At 61.9% G+C, this 17,229-nt stretch overlaps 2 protein-coding genes across 5 annotated transcripts; both read right to left on the bottom strand.

The window, feature by feature from the left end:
- Positions 1 to 822: 822 nt before the first annotated feature.
- LOC138996680 (protein C19orf12 homolog) lies at positions 823 to 6,975 on the bottom strand. Its single transcript, XM_070397790.1, has 3 exons — positions 6,612 to 6,975; positions 1,820 to 1,998; positions 823 to 1,187 (listed from the first exon to the last, which is right to left on the bottom strand). The coding sequence occupies exons 2-3, from the start codon at positions 1,980 to 1,982 to the stop codon at positions 922 to 924; spliced, it is 429 nt and encodes a 142-aa protein (XP_070253891.1). The 5' UTR covers positions 1,983 to 1,998; positions 6,612 to 6,975; the 3' UTR covers positions 823 to 921.
- A 3,893-nt stretch (positions 6,976 to 10,868) lies between these two features.
- Positions 10,869 to 16,364, bottom strand: LOC138996872 (protein C19orf12 homolog). Of its 4 annotated transcripts, none has more exons than XM_070398099.1 (3): positions 16,284 to 16,364; positions 13,624 to 13,799; positions 10,869 to 12,931 (listed from the first exon to the last, which is right to left on the bottom strand). In XM_070398099.1, exons 2-3 carry the CDS (start codon positions 13,781 to 13,783, stop codon positions 12,666 to 12,668), a joined length of 426 nt encoding a protein of 141 aa, XP_070254200.1. In that variant the 5' UTR covers positions 13,784 to 13,799; positions 16,284 to 16,364; the 3' UTR covers positions 10,869 to 12,665. The 4 variants fall into 4 exon arrangements, with proteins under 4 accessions (XP_070254200.1, XP_070254199.1, XP_070254201.1 ...); XM_070398098.1 differs by lacking the exon at positions 16,284 to 16,364 and adding an exon at positions 15,993 to 16,249; XM_070398100.1 differs by lacking the exon at positions 16,284 to 16,364 and adding an exon at positions 16,043 to 16,111.
- Between the last annotated feature and the right edge of the window lie 865 nt (positions 16,365 to 17,229).

Consider the following 17,229-nt stretch of genomic DNA (forward strand, 5'->3'; position numbering starts at 1 on the left):
GCCGGGTCCCGCACCTATGACACCGGCTGTGATGCATCAACAAGCTTTTGCTTCAGGCACCTGGGTGCCGCAGGGCTGAGCCCTGTTGGGTTCCAACCCCAGCAGGTCCAGGGGTCCCCAAAGGTGTGGACGGAGTTGGCAAAGAAGGAATGACATGGAGACAGCGTTCAGTTGAACAGCAGCCTAGTCAGGATCTTCAGCCATGTTCTCTCGCTAGGTTCTCCAGGTTCTCCAGCCAGGTTCTGTCTTTTATTGTCTTGTTACATCTGTATTTATACCAGTTGAATTTAATCCTGTCAATTTCTATTCCAAAGGTTAGGGCGTTTCTTATCTCCATTCCAGGGAGTAAAGATTATGTAGCTTAAGGGTGATAGTTCCTAGTTAAAGTGATTAACTACCCACCTGGCACTTAGTTAAGGGGTTTTATTCCCGCCCTAACTTCAGGGGAAAATCCCCACCTGGGGAAACAACCTTTCTTGGAGAGGTGACCTTGGTTAAAACACATAGCGCTAAGTAGGGGAGCAAACATATTAAGAACAGTATGCCATATGCCAGGTCCTTTGAAACATATGCTGTGCAGATGTTTCTTCCTTGCAGCGACTGTGTCAAGCAGCAAGGATGGACCGGCTTACGGCAGAGCCCCCCAGACAGGAGGCAGCACAGAGGGCAGGGGGGGACTCGTCTGCGATGGCGGCTGCTCGCGGTCCGGCTGAGCTAAGGGTGTGTCCTGCGTCCCTCCCAGGCCCGGTGTCCTCTGGTCCCTGCGCTGTGCGGGCTCCGGGGTGCAGGCTCTCCGCCAGGGATCCGCTCAGCACAGAGAGAGTCTCTCGGCCCCGTTTTATTCTCTTTCGCCTTCACTTTCCAGAACAGGACCCAGCACAGCCCCCCGCAGGCCTCCCCAGGTTAGGGCCCCGCCCGAGCCTAGTCTCCGTACTTCACTGAGGTCTTCAGCACCTTGGTGACGTAGCCCTCAAGCAGCTTCAGCAGCTGCTCCTGCAGGGCCTCGCTGCCCATGACCAGCATGGTCAGGTGCTCGATGTCCCTCCACTGCAGGTTCCCGATTTTGGCCACGACCTGGTTGCAGAGCTTCTCCTGCTCGGGAGGCGGCAGCCCCTTGAGGATCTGACTGACCGGCTGAAACTCCATGCTCCACACCAAGGCCCCTAAGAGCCCCCCGAGAACGCTCCCTGGAGAACAGGAATTTCATTTAGTCGGGCTGTTCACCATGCCGGCTCGAGCTCGCTGGGAGCTCCTCCCCACGATTCAGGCCACAGCCCGTGGGGGGGTCCCCCGGGAACCTCCTGCTCCCAGACCAGAGGGAGCAACTCACCCGACCTCCAAGGACCATGGGAAGCAACCAACCTCCCCCATTGGCAGAACCTGGTCCCCAGAAGGGAGCGGGGGTGAGACCAGGGGCAGGTGCATGTGGGCGACGGTGGGCGCTTCTCCTGCACAGACTGGGGACCGGGGACCGGGAACGGAGGACTGGGGCGGGGCCAGGTGCCCTCTGAACAGCTAATGTGAGCGGCCAGAGGCCTGGAATCCCAGCTCCCTCCTGACCCTGCAATGAAGACAGGGCACACCCCTTGTGCAGGGGACACAAGGCACACCCCCGGGGCAGGGCGCCTTCCAGTCCGCAGGCACGGAGCCACAGGAGGGCGCCCTGCGCTTCTGAGACACAGACACGTGTGTCCCACCGGACACGTCTGTACAGAAAGACCAAGTCTCAGGCTCATCTCGCCAGCCCCTCATGCGGGTCGCGTGAGGCCCCTGGGACCCTGAGAGCTCTGTCCCCCACCCCACGGGGCACTGCACTCACCAACGACTATTCCCGGCGGGCCTCCGACCATGGCCCCGAGAACTAACCCGGCGCTGGCTAACCCTGTGGCTCGCCGCTTCCGGTACTTGACGACCACCTTCATCTTCTTCGCCTCCGCGAGGGAGCACAGCAGGCTCATGGCGTCCTTCGTCGTTAGGTACATCGCACACCTCGCCGGCCTGCGGAGGGAGGGTTCCCACGCGTCAGTTCCCACCCAAAGCTCGCTCTTCCCAGTGTCCAGGGCGGACCCCCTGCTCCGGGAGGACCCCAGCTCTGCCGTGGGCGAGAGGACAGCACCGTCACGTGACAAGTCCTCTGTCACCGAGAAAGCGGGGCTGCCGGTCGTCAATAAGCAAACAGGCCCGGCCGGCGTGGCTCAGTGGTTGAGCATCAACCTGTGAACCAGGAGGTCAGGGTTCCATTCCCGGTCAGGGCACAGGCCCTGGTTGCAGGCTCGATCCTCAGTGCATGCAGGAGGCAGCCCATCAATTATTCTCGCTCATCACTGATGTCTCTCTCTCTCCCTCTCCCTTCCTCTCTGAAATCAATAAAAATATTAAAAACAAACAAACAGAAAAACCAAAACAACCACCATGAAAGGCAACCCACCCCCATTCGTGGGCCGGGAGGCGGCAGGAACACACAACAGCCAGAGAATAAAACAATCACACATCCCAGGGACTCGGGGACACGTGGATCGTACGGAGGACTCCACCTGGGGAACAACGTTACAGCAAGTCTCTGGGGTCAGGAGGCTGTGGGCCAAGCTGGCAGGTGGGACATGGCAGGGCGGGCGGGCTCTGCCCAGGGTCCTGGGGATGGAGCGCCCCCGCCTGGCAGGGCTGGGAAGTAAAGTCCAAGCTGAGCTATTTCCAGCTTGAGCTACAGCCAAGCCAAGCCCAGCACCTCCCTGTCCCTCCCCCCCCTTCCGCGGGGCTGACTCATGCTGGCAGCCGCTAAGGAGCCCGAGGACACAGGGCAGCCTCTCGCTCCACGTCTTGGGGTCCATAGGTTTTCTGAACCGCGGGCAACCCGGACCTGTCTCTACTGTGCAACTGTCCTCCCGGTCCCGGGGAACTGGGAGCTGTCAGGTCCAATCTGCGGATCTGCCCCCCCACAGGCAGGGGTTCGGCACTTCTCACTGTCCCAGGAGAGCTGCGTCCTGCAGGCCAGTGCCTGGGAGCCTTCTTTTATGTATTTTATATTTATATGTTTTACATTGACTTCAGAGAGGAAGGGGGAGGGAGAGAGAGAGAGAAACATCAGTGATGCCAGAGAATCATGGATGTGCTGCCTCCTGCAGGCCCCACACTGGGGGTGGAGCCCACAACCCGGGCCTGTGCCCTGACCGGGAATCCAACCCTGACCTCCTGGTTCCTGGGTCGACCCTCAAGCGCTGAGCCACGCCGGCCGGGCCTCTGACATTCCCCAGATCACAGCACCCAAGGGCACAGGTCACTGAAGGTCACGGCAGCTCCGCAGCCTGGTGGGGGGACGCTGCCTTCACAGCGAGCCCAGGGGTCTCCAGCCGCACCCGGGAGGCAAGACCAGCGACCCCGGCATCCATGACTCCGTCCTCGAGTCAGAAATTGCAAAACAGCATCAGCCAGAGGAGTCGGTCTGCCAGGTGGGGTCTGAGGGACCACGGGAGGGGACACAGGTAGCTGTGGGAGGTCACAGGCTTCCTCTCTAGGCAGGGGTGGCGGCGGCTTTCGCACCCAGTTCTGGGAACCCTGTCAAAGGCCGGTGCCTCCTCTCGCTCCAGATGGACCTAACTCGCTGGCGCTTCCTCTTCCTCCTAGGAAGCGTTGTCATCGCGCTCTGCAGAGCCATCTGGAAAATGAATGAACTGTCCGGGTTTGTCGGCCAGTGCAGGTCAGCTCCACGGGGCCGGACACACGCGCCCCGCCCAGCCGCCCACCACGTGCGGTCACCCGCTGCCTCCCAGGAACACGGGCCATGTGCCCGAGGGTCATCCAGACCCTGAGATCCACGAGCAGGCTCAGCCACCGGGACCTTCTGGGTCGCCACTGAGCAGGGCACTGAGAGACCGGGTCCTCGGGGCGCAGCCACCACGCTCGGGTCCCTGGTCGCCGGCCTCTCAGAAGGACCCCGGGCAGGGCGGGCGCCCCTCCGACCCGGCCCCGCCCCCGGTCTGCTGTGTGGCCCCAAGGGCACCCCTGCCCTTCACCCCCCCCCCCCCCACGGAGCCCCTGTCTCCCTCGGGCTCTGTGGGCCTCGGGCCTAGGGACCCACCTGCTCCCCAGCCCCGCGCGCCAGAGCTCAGGGCCTGGGAGGTGAGGGGCTGAGTTAGTGTTTGGTGACTCACAGGCCAGAGTCTAAGGGCAGGGCCTCCGGGCCTGGGGGCGGGTTTGGGGGAGCGGGGCGTGGACAGGCCTAGGGCAGCTTTACTCCGGGGGCTCCAGGACCAAGCGGATGGGGAGCCTGGAGGATGCGAAGGGCCTGAGGAGTGTGGGTAACAGGGCCCCCAGATCCCCAAATCCCCAAGTTAGAGATTGTTTGTAATACAAATATCACTGAGTGCTGAGTGAGAAGCGGTTACACTGTCCGCTTAGGGAATCAAGACAGGAAAACCGTGTCTGCACCTGTTCAGTTCGAGCTGGTTTAGGTCCAACCACCCAGTGATGTCAGCAACAATGTGACAACATAACTAACCACCCAGTGATGCCAGCAACAATGTAACAACATAACTAACCACCCAGTGACGTCAGCAACAATGTAACAACATAACTAACCACCCAGTGACACCAGCAACAATGTAACAACATAACTAACCACCCAGTGATGCCAGCAACAATGTAACAACATAACTAACCACCCAGTGACGTCAGCAACAATGTGACAACATAACTAACCACCCAGTGATGCCAGCAACAATGTAACAACATAACTAACCACCCAGTGACGTCAGCAACAATGTCACAACATAACTAACCACCCAGTGACGTCAGCAACAATGTCACAACATAACTAACCACCCAGTGACGTCAGCAACAATGTAACAACATAACTAACCACCCAGTGACACCAGCAACAATGTCACAACTAACCACCCAGTGACGCCAGCAACAATGTCACAACATAACTTTACCTTTTGAGCACCTTTTACATCATAGTTTTGCTTGACCTGTTCTGTGCACTGGTAGGTGTAGACCCACAAACACTAGTACTTCCCACCGCGCTACGGTGGCCCGCGGAGGTCAGCGCAGTTACAAGCTGGGCAGGCACGTGGGCCGGGAGCGACAGTGCACTCGGGGCGTGTGCACAACCACAAGACTGTGGGGTGATGAATTTCCCGGAGTGTATCCCCATCGTCAAGGGACACATGGCTGCACAGATATATAGAGTTTCAACCACTTTATCGGGTTGTGATCAGCACACAAAAAGCTTTTCATCGTTAATATCTAAAACTCGATTATCTGGGGCAAGTGCACACCCATGAACCATCAGCACCATCAAGGCCATCGGTATGTCTGTCAGCTCGGGAGGTTCCCTGCTGCCTCCTCTTATATAATCGAGTGTGTGTGTGTGTGTGTGTGTGTGTGTGTGTGTGAACACAGAGCCCTGGCCGGTTTGGCTCAGTGGATAGAGCGTTCGCCCTCAGACTGAAGGGTCGGGGTTCAATTTCCTTCAAGGGCACGTACCTGAGTTTTAGGCTCAATCCCTGGCCCCAACTCGTTGGGGTGTGTGCGGGAGACAACCAACCCATGTCTCTCTCACACCGATGTTTCTCTCTCTGTCTCTCGCCCTCTCTTCCACTCTCTCTAAAAGTATCCTCAGGTGAGAATTAACCAAAAAATAAAATCAATAGAAATAATTGTTCTCATTCACATCGTGGGCTGTGAGCTGAACAGCGTCAGTAAAGCCCCATGTGAGCGCCAGGCACCCAGAGGGTCAGGAGACCTACCCCCACTGCCTCCACCCTGCACCCCATTGCCCGAGCCCCACAATGCCCTGAGGGCGGGGCTGTGTTCACAGAGCCAGCCCGAGCCAGAACAAAGATGGGGTCCCCTGGGCCAGCACCCCCACCCTCACCCCCACCCCGCTCCCCCAGAGGCTCAGTGAGCCAGCCCCTCCCTCACACGGCTCCATCGGGAGAAACTCACCCAGACCCAAGGCTGGGTGACCCCAGCAGAGGCCACCCGCCCCCCCCCCCCCCACACACACACACAACCTCTTAACCAGAGCGCACAAGACAACTTCATATCATTTTGAAAACTGAGATGTTATAGCCCAGCTGGTGTGGCTCAGGGGTTGAGCATCGACCCATGAACCTGGAGGTCAGGGTTCGATTCCCGGTCAGGGCACAGGCCCGGGCTGTGGGCTCGATCCCCAGTGGGGGGCATGCAGGGGGCAGCCAGTCAGTGATTCCCTCTCTCCTCACCCTTCCTCTCTGAAATCAGTGGGAATACATTTTAAAAATAAATGAATAAATAGAAAACAGCAGCCCGCAGCCGCCTGAGGGTAGTTTAGAGCTGGGCTTCCGGGTCCCTCCACTGGGGCCCTGGGCAGTGACTCCGAGGATGGAGGGGGCCTGCCAGTGGCTTCAGTGAGGATTGAGGGAGGTAACACTTGCAATGCGTGTCCCGCTGTACCCTGTGCCCCTGAGCTGTTGTTTATTGTCCTCATTCCTGTTCTTTCTAGGAGGCGGGGAGGGCCTTCTGGGAAGCCGGGGCTTGGGGGAGACTGAGAGGCGGCCCCTCTGTGGGGTGGGGGTGGGGGAGAGGCTTTTTGGGGTGAGCACTTGGACGGTAAGACCCCTTTCACCCACCTGTTAGAATGCTGTCAACGATGTGGCAGGAATGAGACAAACACTCGGAACTGGACCAGCACAGCAGATGGACGCCTGCGAGAAGGATGCTCCCCCAGCGGGAACCCTGGGCCACATCACACAGAACGGGTATTTCCGTTCGGTTTCATTTCCTGCTACGGGTCTGCCTGCCCCTCACTCTGAACTCTGACTTGGTTGGTCAGGGCTCAGAGCTGGTTTTCTCATTAATGGGCAATTGGCTAATTCCGAGGAAGGGGAGGGTAAGGCGGAGCCTAAGGTGGGGGCCCCTGAGAGTCTGAAGGTCATAGCAGAAATGGCGGAGCCTAAGGTGGCAGCGAGCTCCTTCCTTTGACAGAAAGATCACTGGTTCACTCTCCTCCCTCCCCCTGCCAGTGCCCTGGGAGACACCCCAACTCCTCCTCCTGGCTGTGGGCTGTGACAGGCCCCGTGGCCCCTCTGACCTGACCTCACCCTCCTCCCTCTGCAGCCCCCGAGGGTCCCTGAGCTGTTCCCTGGGCCCAGACATGCTCCCCTCCGGCCTGTGCAGGGCTGGCTCCCACACAGGGTGCAGGGGGTGCCGGGTGACTGTCCCCGATCCTGCCTGGCACCACCCAGCCCCCCGGGCACGTCAGCCTTCCTCCTGGCGGCCAGCACGTGGCATCAGAAAGGACCTGCTCCGTCCACTTTCTAGCAAACGCCTCCCACCAGGAAGTCTGCCTCTGAGAGCTGGTCCCCACTCCCTGCTGCGACACTGTCCTCCATCAGCTGAAGGAGGGAGGGAGGGACAGAGAGAGGGAGGGAGGTTCATTTTCTGGTGAGAACAGCAAACAGAAGAGGCCTCCCCATCAGCTGTGGGGTGGGGGTGGGGAGGCAGGAGGAGGCGGGGCTGCTGTTTTTACCAAGAAAAACCCCCAGGTCCTGTCACACAGGGTGTGAAGCTAAGGTCATGGGGAGGTGAGCGGATGCCCGGGGAGCCGCTGGGACCTGGCCAGGCCCTGTGCTCACTTCCTCCAGGCCACGCCCACGGGCCCTCTGGTCAGGGGGGACCTGCACGCCAGCCCCGGAGCTCACCCGCCCACAGGGCCGCTCTGGCTCTTCTAGGCCCGGGCCCCGTCCCCCTCAGCTGGGGGGTCACAGGTCTCGGTCCTTGGCTGCAGCCTGGGTTCCCACCCGTCTGCCCGGCGCCTGACCCAGGAGTGTGCCTGGCACAGGTGGCCCAGGCCCCTGCCGGTGCCCATGCCAGGCCTGCGGGGCCCCAACCGGGAGAGCTCAGCGCTCCGCACCCGCACATGGTCCTGTGAGCTCGCCTCTGAGGACTTACATTCAGACAGAGAGACCGAGCCGGCACGTCCCCACTTCCCCCATCCGCTGGCGGGATGTCGTCCCGTTTGCTGCTGCGATTTCTAAATAAAAGAAATAAAATAGTGCAGACAAGGGCCTGCCTGCTCCCCTCTTCCTGGTTCATCCCGCCCCTCCCCCACGCCACTCCCCCGACTTTTCCCCCCAAAATATGTTTTCATTGATTTCAGAGAGGAAGGGAGAGGGAGAGAGAGAGAAACATCAATGATGAGAGAGAATTATGGATCGGCTGCCTCCTGCACGCCCCACACTGGGGATGGAGCCTGCACTCGGGTCTGTGCCCTGGCAGGGAATTGAACCCTGACCTCCTGGTTCCTAGGTTGGTGCCCAACCACTGAGCAACACTGGCCGGGCTCCTCAGCGCTTTGTGTCCGTCCTGCTGACCCGAGAAGTCGGGAGCAGGTACAACCAAGACGCCATCCCATGTGTGAGACCCGCTGCCAGGGTCGCCGTGGTCCTCGCTGTGGGGACCCAGGTCACTGCCTGGCGTGTCTCCCTCCGCTGCTCTCTGAGCTCCTCCCAGGAGCCCTCCTCCCTCCATCCCAGGGCCCCAGCTCAGCCTAAAGGCCCTGGGGTGGCGCCCAGGGCAGTGTCAGCGATGGTCCCAGCAGGGCTGTCCCCAGCACCAGCGAGGTCTGCAGGCGGCACAGACCTGGTCACCCGCCTAAAAATAGCCTCAAATGTCCCCCTACCAGGGGTGGGCAAACTTTTTGACTCGAGGGCCACAATGGGTTCTTAAACTGGACTGGAGGGTCGGAACAAAAGCATGGATGGAGTGTTTGTGTGAACTAATATAAATTCAAAGTAAACATCATTACATAAAAGGGTACGGTCTTTTTTTTTTTTTTTTTTTTAGTTTTATTCATTTCAAACGGGCCAGATCCGGCCCTCGGGCTATAGTTTGCCCACGGCTGCCCTAGAGTGTGACCCTGACTCAGCAGGTGGGCCTGGCTCCAGGGGGAGAGGCTCAGCCTGCTGCTCACAGGCAGCCACCACTGGGGGGTGGAGGAGGGGAGGGTTAGAGAGCGAGGTTCCCAGGGCCTCTGAGGCCTTCCTCATGGGGCAGAGGGACCAACCAGGTGTGTGTTGGGGACAGCAGCAAAGGTGCATCCAAGAACAGTTGGTTTGTGTACAAGCCTGGGCCTCGCTGGGCCACACAAACTGGTCCGGGCTGGTTTTGCCTGGACAGAGGGCTCCGGGCGGACAGGTCAGGGGTGAGGGGCCACTTCCTGAAGCCAATGGGGTGTCCCCTCAGCAAGGAGGCCGGGCAGCCGGTCCCTTCACCCTGCCTGGTGCTGGGCAAGGGGTGGGCAGTCCCAGCCACGGCCTCCTGGTCTCAGCCCGTCCCCGGGTGTGGGGAGCGGCTACAGCGTTGGGACAGGTTCAAGCCTCGGCCTGAGGAGAGGGCACAGTCCTCTCATGGCCACGTGCAAGTCCTGGCGACCGGGGACGGGGACCGTGGCCAGTGCATGGAACGCTAAGGGCCCCCCCAGCACAGTTACAGCCAACAGCTGTAGCTGTGAGCTTGAACCTGTGAGCCAAACGCATGGTCCCACGTGCCTGTGTGATAGAGTTCAGGTGCGTGTAGTTGAGTGGGACTGAAACCCACGAGAACGTTGTAAACATCTTGACCACGCCCTTACTGTGCCTCGTGTAGCATCAGCTATAAAATAAAGACACGGCTTGTGGGCGTGGTCGCTGTCTCTCCTTCTGGGAGCAGCGTCCCACCCAGACCCAGCTTTCTTCTCTTGTCCGTCTTTTCTAATCCTTCACCGCAACCCCTCAGGGTCACTGAACCAGGCTGAGCTGGCGGCACATAAGGTGCCTGGGGCTGAGTATGCCATGGCCGTGCCAGCTCACCACACCCAGGGCCTCCCCGCCTGGTCCCTGGTCCGGGGCAGCGGTCACTGGGGCAGGAGCCAGGTCTGCAGGCGGCCGGGTCCAGGGCCCTGTTCTGAGTCCCTCCCGGAATCCACCTCCTGCTGGCTCCCGCTCCCCCCCACCCCCCCTACCTCGAGGAGTCAGCTCCAGAATGTTCCAGCGCTGACAACAGAAAGGCAGGCCTGGGGGCACACGGGGTGGGCGGACAGAGCCAGACTCTCTGGGCAAAAAGCAGGGGAAGTTCCAGTCCCTGGAGCGTGTGCCGAGGGCCCTGCCAGGGGCGCCCAGGCGGCAGGGGGAGCAGGGGCCTTGTCTGCTCGCAATTCTTTCTCCCCATAACCTGCCCCTCCAGCGATGGCCTATATCCAGCTTTAAATGACCCACATTCTTTTTTTTTTAAAATATATTTTATTGATTTTTTACAGAGAAGAAGGAAGAGGGACAGAGAGTTAGAAACATCGATGAGAGAGAAACATTGATCAGCTGCCTCCTGCACACCCCCTACTGGGGATGTGCCCGCAACCAAGGTACATGCCCCTGACCGGAATCGAACCTGGGACCCTTGAGTCCGCAGGCCTACCCTCTATCCACTGAGCCAAACCGGTTCGGCTGACCCACATTCTTAAAATGCCAAAATGACCCGGTGGGTGTGGCTCAGTGGTTGAGTGTTGACCTATGAACCAGGAGGTCAGGGTTCGATTCCCGGTCAGGGCGCATGCCCGGGTTGCAGGCTCGATCCTCAGTGTGGGAGGTGCAGGAGGCAGCAGATCCATGATTCTCTCTCCTCATTGATGTTTCTCTCTCTCTCTCCCTCTCCCTTCCTCTCTGAAATCAATAAAAATATATATATTGTAAAAATACTGCCACTTCTTAACCCAGGAGCTTCACTTTGAGGGATCTCCCTAAAGTGGGCGGAAATTGTGAGTTACAGCCCGTGTTCATCCGTGAAAGGGTTCAGAGTGGCCTAAACAGCAAGGGTGCAAACGCGACAGAAACACACACACGTGGCATTACAAGTTTTGCACAAAATATACCACGTTCCATGGTGGCTGAGTGCTGGAATCCGTAGCACATTTTATTATATATACTCATCTGTGTTTTTCCAAGTCTTTGGCAATCAGCATTGACAAATAAAGGGAAATGAATCATTTCCAAAGACCATGTTTAAACCGAGTGGATGCACACGACGTGATTGACAAGAGGGGCGGGGCCGGGGGCAGCGAAGGAGGAGGCCCTCTTAGGCTTGTACCTGATTTTGTTCCTGCCTGGGGGGTGGGGGGGGACCTTTTCAAAAATAAATAAGGGAAGGTCTTTTACAAGGAAATAAGCCCAGGGGCTGAGCAGGCCTGAGGGGAGCCAGGTAAGTACCTTCATTGCCGAGGGCGGATCTGGGCCCAAAGCCACTGCCAGGCTCCCAGGACCCGGCTGTCATGGGGGACGGCTCAGTACACGTGGGGCCTCCAGCCCCAGGGTCAGGGGTGGGGCCCTCTCCTCCCCACACTGTTTCCCAGGGGAAAGGCTAGTGGGGTGGGGGCTGGGGGGCCATTGGCTTCAGGGGCCATTGGTGTGGGACCTCTGACCCCTGTGCCCCTGGACTTGGCAGAGGGCGACCCCACGTGAGTAACCCCGTCACCTTGTCTGATAGGCGAGCCATCCAGATGGGCTGCCCTGCCCAGCCCTGGAGCAGCACAGAAGGGATGGAGGCAGGCAGCCACCCTGGGCCCAGGTGCTGGAGGGCAGTGTCTGTGAGCCCAAAGGCTCCGGCCTTCCTGAGGCACCGGGGGTTCAATACCCACCCCCCCCCCCGCCCCCGTTTTCAGTGCACATGGAGGTGCGGGGTCTGACCATCCTGGGCAGGAGGGCACCCCCCATGCACACACACACTCCCAGGGAAGTGGAGCAGCGCCCCTGGAGGCACTGGGAGGTGGAGCAGCGCCCCCTGGGGGCACTGGGAGGTGGAGCAGCGCCCCCTGGGGGCACTGGGAGGTGGAGCAGCGCCCCCTGGAGGCACTGGGAGGTGGAGCAGCGCCCCCTGGTGGCACAGGGAGGGGGAGCAGCGCCCCTGGAGGCACAGGGAGGGGGAGCAGCGCCCCCTGGTGGCACTGGGAGGTGGAGCAGCCTGGAAAGGGGTCCTCAGGCAGGGAATGCCCAGCTTCCCTCCATGTTTACAGTCACCCACCCCCTGCCTTCCTTTGTCCCTGGTGTTGGGTGTGTGCGCCTCCCGGGTCAGAGATCTTTCCAGGAATCGGAGGGGAAGGCTGTTCAGAAACCGTGTGGATCTGCAGACGGGGAGCTGTGGGTCTGAAGGCAGCACAGTGTGTGGGGACCTGAGGGCGGTCACTTCTTCGAGGTCGTCCTGACCCCCCACTTCACCAGGAGCCCCTCTTCCTGCAGCAGCGGCCTCACCAGCGGGACCCGGAGGGGGAGTCAGGCCGGACTGCTGGGCTGGGGGCCCTTGGTGCCCCCCCTCACCCCCGTGAGGCCCCTGGGAAGGGACAAGGGAGGGGCAGGGGGCGCTCTCCGGGGGCCGCATGGTTCCAGCAGGGCCGGCGGCCAGGCCCTGAGTCCCTGGGCCCGGAAGGGTCCCATCCTGCCAGGGGCGCCCGGACAGCAGTCACCTTCACAGCCGAGCGGCTGAGCCCTCTGCCTCCGTGTCAGGAGATGGGCGCAGAACCTGTCCCCGCGTCAGCCACAGGCGCCTCTGCTGGGCACCAGCTCCCCACGGGCCGCGCCCACGGCGGCTTCATCAGCATTTTCCAGAACAGGACCCAGCACAGGCCCCAGGCGCCCCCCGAGTCCGGTGCCCCCCCCAGCCTAGTCTCCGTACTGCACCTCGGCCTGCAGCTCCTTGGTGACGTAGCCGACCAGCAGTGCCAGCAGCCGCTCCTGCAGGGCCTCGCTGCCCATGACCAGCATGGTCAGCTGCACGGCGTCCGTCCACTCCAGGTGCCTGACGAGGGCCGTGACCTGGCTGAGCAGCTTCTCCTGCTCGGCGCGCGGCAGCTCCATGAGGATCTGAGGGACCGGCTTAAACTGCCCGCTGGTCATCCAGGCCCCTAGGAGCCCCCCGACGGCGCCCCCTGGGGGACAGGAGGTTGGATTAGTCAGGTGTTCACAGTGCCGGCTCGGAGCTCACTGGGAGCTCATCACAGGATTTAGGTGGCAGCCCAGGGCTCGGGCCACAGATCATGACTCGGGCCACAGTTTGTGGTCTGGGTCACAGCCCATGGTTCAGGCCCAGCCCTTATTCTGGGTCACAGCCCATGGTCCAGGTCAAGCCCGTGGTTCGGGTCACAGCCCGTGGTCTGGGTCAAGCCCATGGTCGGGGTCACGGCTTGTGGTGGGGTCACCGGAACCTCCTGCTCCCAGACAAGAGGGAGCAACTCACCCGACCTCCAAGGGACCATGGAACCATCCCAACCTCCCTCATTGCCACAAACTGGTCCCCAGACGGGAGCAGGGGTGTGACCAGGGGCAGCTTAGGTGAGCGGCCAGAGGCCTGGAATCCCAGCTCCCTCCTGACCCTGCAATGAAGACAGGAACGGGCCTGCCCAGGGGACACCGGGCACACCCCTGGGGCAGGGCGCACGGAGCCACAGGAGGGCGCCCTGCGCTTCTGAGACACAGACACGTGTGTCCCACCGGACACATCTGTGCACAAAGGCCGAGTCTCAGGCTCAGCTCGCCAGCCCCTCACGCGGGTCGCAGGTTCCTGTGCGGCCTCTGTGGACCCGGGGCCTTCGTCCCCCACCCCACGGGGCACTGCACTCACCAACGGCCAGTCCCGGCGGGCCCCCGACCAGGCCCCCGACGAAGGCCACGGCGCCGGTGACCAGGGCGCCCCGCCCCGAGTGCTTGACGGCCGCCTTCATCTTCCTCGCCTCCGAGAGCGAGCACAGCAGCTTCATGGCCTCCTCCACCATCAGGGGCATCGCGTGCCCCGCCGGCCTGCGGAGGGAGGGTTCCACGCGTCAGTTCCCACCCAAAGCTCGCTCGTCCCAGTGTCCAGGGCGGACCCCCTGCTCCGGGAGGACCCCAGCTCTGCCGTGGGCGAGAGGACAGCACCGTCACGTGACAAGTCCCCTGTCACCGAGAAAGCGGGGCTGCCGGTCGTCAATAAGCAAACAGGCCCAGCTGGTGTGGCTCAGTGGTTGAGGAGGTCGGGGTTCGATTCCCAGTCAGAGCACAGGCCCTGGTTGCTGGCTCGATCCTCAGTGGGGGGAGTGCAGGAGGCAGCCCATCAATGATTCTCTCTCATCACTGATCTCTCTCTCCCTCCCTCTCCGAAATCAAGAAAAAGAAAAATAATAAAAAAATAAAAAGCAATCACCGGGAAAGGCAACCCACCCCCATTAGTGGGCCGGGAGGCGGCAGGAACACACAACAGCCAGAGAATAAAACAATCACACATCCCAGGGACTCGGGGACACGTGGATCGTACGGAGCAGGACTCCACCTGGGGGACAACGTTACAGCAAGTCTCTGGGGTCAGGAGACTGTGGGCCAAGCTGGCAGGTGGGACATGGCAGGCCGGGCGGGCTCTGCCCAGGGTCCTGGGGATGGAGCGCCCCCGCCTGGCAGGGCTGGGAAGTAAAATCAAAGCTGAGCTATTTCCAGCTTGAGCTGCAGCCAAGCCAAGCAGGGCACCTCCCTGTCCCTCCCCCTCCCCTTCCGCGGGGCTGACTCATGCTGACAGCTGCTAAGGAGCCCGAGGACACAGGGCAGCCTCTCGCTCCATGTCTTGGGGTCGATGAGGGTTTTCTGAACCGCGGGCAACCCGGACCCGTCTCTGCTGTGAAACTGTCCTCCCCGGGCCCGGGGAACTGGGAGCTGTCAGGTCCAATCGGGGGATCTGCCCCCCCACAGGCAGGGTTTCCGCACTTCTCTCAGTCCCAGGAGAGCTGCGGCCCCGCAGGCCAGTGCCTGGGAGCCTTCTTTTATGTATTTTATATTTATATGTTTTACATTGATTTCAGAGAGGAAGGGAGATGGAGAGAGAGAAACATCAGTGATGACAGAGAATCATGGATTGGCTGCCTCCTGCACGCCCCCCACTGGGGATGGAGCCCACAACCCGGGCCTGTGCCCTGACCTCCTGGTTCCTGGGTCGACCCTCAAGCACTGAGCCACGCCGGCCGGGCCTCTGACATTCCCCAGATCACGGCCCCCAAGGGGACAGGTCACTGAAGGTCACGGTAGCTCCGCAGCCTGGTGGGGGGACGCTGCCTTCACAGCGAGCCCAGGGGTCTCCAGCCGCACCCGGGAGGCAAGACTGCAGGGCCTGACCCGGGACCCCGGCGTCCATGACTCCGCCCTCGAGTCAGAAATTGCAAAACAGCATCAGCCAGAGGAGTGTGTCTGCCAAGTGGGGTCTGAGGCAGCGGAGGGCGGGCCCTGCAGGGCTGCCCTGGGGATTGGTGGGTGCTGGGGGTGGGGGTGGGGGGTGCTGGGCCCGCTCCACTCCCAGGAGTCCCGCACCCCCAAACCCCTCCTGGCTCCCCTGCGTCCCGAAGAGCTGTGTGCAGAGATAACAGGTGTGACTCCTGGCGGATGACCAGGGACTGAAAATGCAAACACGGGGGGACTCAGGTCACGGGGTCAGGTCCTCTGCACCGTGGACTCTTCCCCTCCCGCCTCGGAGACGCCCCTGCCCCGGTCCCCTCCTCGCAACACGATCTGGGGTTCTGCCTGGAGCAGTGGCCCCCCGATAGCTGTTCTTCATCTCGGACACGCGCTGTGGCCTCTCCCTTCGAACGGCCTTTTCTTTCCAGGGGAGCAGCTGCTGGCATTTAAATCGGGGATCGCACAGGCACCTGCGCCCGTCTCCGCTGGGAAATCGGAAGGGAGAGCCGGCCGCACTGGACCTGCCTCCCGGGGAGGCCGGAGCTGCGCGCGGGCTGCCTGTGCGCCCCCGGCTCCTCTTTAAAGACTAAAGCAGCCCCCAGGCCCGACCAGAGCGAACCCCGTCCTACCTCGCGGACAGACCCCCCGGGTCCCCCCAACCCTCGCTCAGAGCCTCCTCCCGCGGGCAGGCCAGTGCGCCCGTCAGCAGGTGCCGCCCGGGCTGCGCGGCTCCCGGAGCGCCCGCCCCGACGCGCCCGGCCCGGCGGCAGGACACGGTGACGGGCGGGGACGCGGCACCTGGGGTGGGAGGAGGGCGCCGGCCCCGGGCCCCGCGGGGCGTCACGCACCGCTTCCCGGGCCGGGGGCGAGTGCCGGGCCTGGCGCCGGGGCCCCGCGGGGCGCTGGGTGCGGCCGGGGTCAGGCGCCCGGGGCCACCCGCGCTCCGCTTCCGCTTCCTCCGGGCCGGCCGCACGCTCCGCGCTCCACGTCTCCATCCGGGGAATGAATGAGCCGCCGGGGCCGCCGCCGGCGCAGGTCGCTCCGCGGCCCCGGACACGCGCCCCCCCGCCCCCCGCCCGCGGGGCTCACCTGCTGGGGCCGGTGCGTCACCGCCGCCGCCGGGACTCGGCCCGAGGGTCACCCCGACCGCGGGCTCCGCGCACGCCCCGCCCTCCCGCCTTCCGGCTCCGCGCCGGGACCTTCCGGGTCGCCACGGGACCGGGTCCTCGGGGCGCAGCCACCGCGCTCGGGTCCCTGGTCGCCGGCCTCTCGGGAGGACCCCGGGCAGGGCGGGCGCCCCTCCGACCGCCCCGCCCCCGGTCTGCTCTGTGGCCCCGAGGGCCCCCTGCCCTCCACCCGCCCCCCACGGAGCCCGGTCTCCCTGGGGCTCTGTGGACCTCGGGCCAGGGACCCACCTGCTCCCCAGCCCCGCGCGCCAGAGCTCAGGGCCCGGGAGGTGAGGGGCTGAGTTAGTGTTTGGTGACTCACAGGCCAGAGTCTAACGGCAGGGCCTCCGGGCCTGGGGGCGGGTTTGGGGGGAGGGGGCGTGGACAGGCCAAGGGCAGCTTTACTCCTGGGGCTCCAGGACCAAGCGGATGGGGAGCCTGGAGGATGCGAAGGGCCTGAGGAGTGTGGGTAACAGGGCCCCCAGATCCCCAAATCCCCAAGTTAGAGATTGTTTGTAATACAAATACCACTAAGTGCTGAGTGAGAAGCGGTTACACTGTCCGCTTAGGGAATCAAGACAGGAAAACCGTGTCTGCACCTGTTCAGTTCGAGCTGGTTTAGGTCCAACCACCCAGTGACGTCAGCAACAATGTAACAACATAACTAACCACCCAGTGACGCCAGCAACAATGTAACAACATAACTAACCACCCAGTGACGCCAGCAACAATGTCACAACATAACTAACCACCCAGTGACGCCAGCAACAATGTCACAACATAACTAACCACGCAGTGACGCCAGCAACAATGTCACAACATAACTAACCACCCAGTGACGCCAGCAACAATGTAACAACATAACTTGC

Source organism: Myotis yumanensis, unplaced genomic scaffold (assembly GCF_028538775.1).
Source record: "Myotis yumanensis isolate MYYU_CA2020_CCGP unplaced genomic scaffold, mMyoYum1.0.hap1 SCAF_18, whole genome shotgun sequence".
Lineage (NCBI taxonomy): Eukaryota > Metazoa > Chordata > Mammalia > Chiroptera > Vespertilionidae > Myotis > Myotis yumanensis.

Coding starts and splice junctions, on each gene's coding strand:
- LOC138996680 (XM_070397790.1), bottom strand. CDS start 1,982: ATGTACCTAACGACGAAGGACGCCATGAGCCTGCTGTGCTCCCTCGCG. Junction 1,188..1,819: donor CCCGCCGGGAATAGTCGTTG/GTGAGTGCAGTG, acceptor CCTGTTCTCCAG/GGAGCGTTCTCGGGGGGCTC.
- LOC138996872 (XM_070398098.1), bottom strand. CDS start 16,189: ATGGAGACGTGGAGCGCGGAGCGTGCGGCCGGCCCGGAGGAAGCGGAA. Junction 13,800..15,992: donor GCGCCCTCCTCCCACCCCAG/GTGCCGCGTCCC, acceptor CTCCCTCCGCAG/GCCGGCGGGGCACGCGATGC. Junction 12,932..13,623: donor CCCGCCGGGACTGGCCGTTG/GTGAGTGCAGTG, acceptor CCTGTCCCCCAG/GGGGCGCCGTCGGGGGGCTC.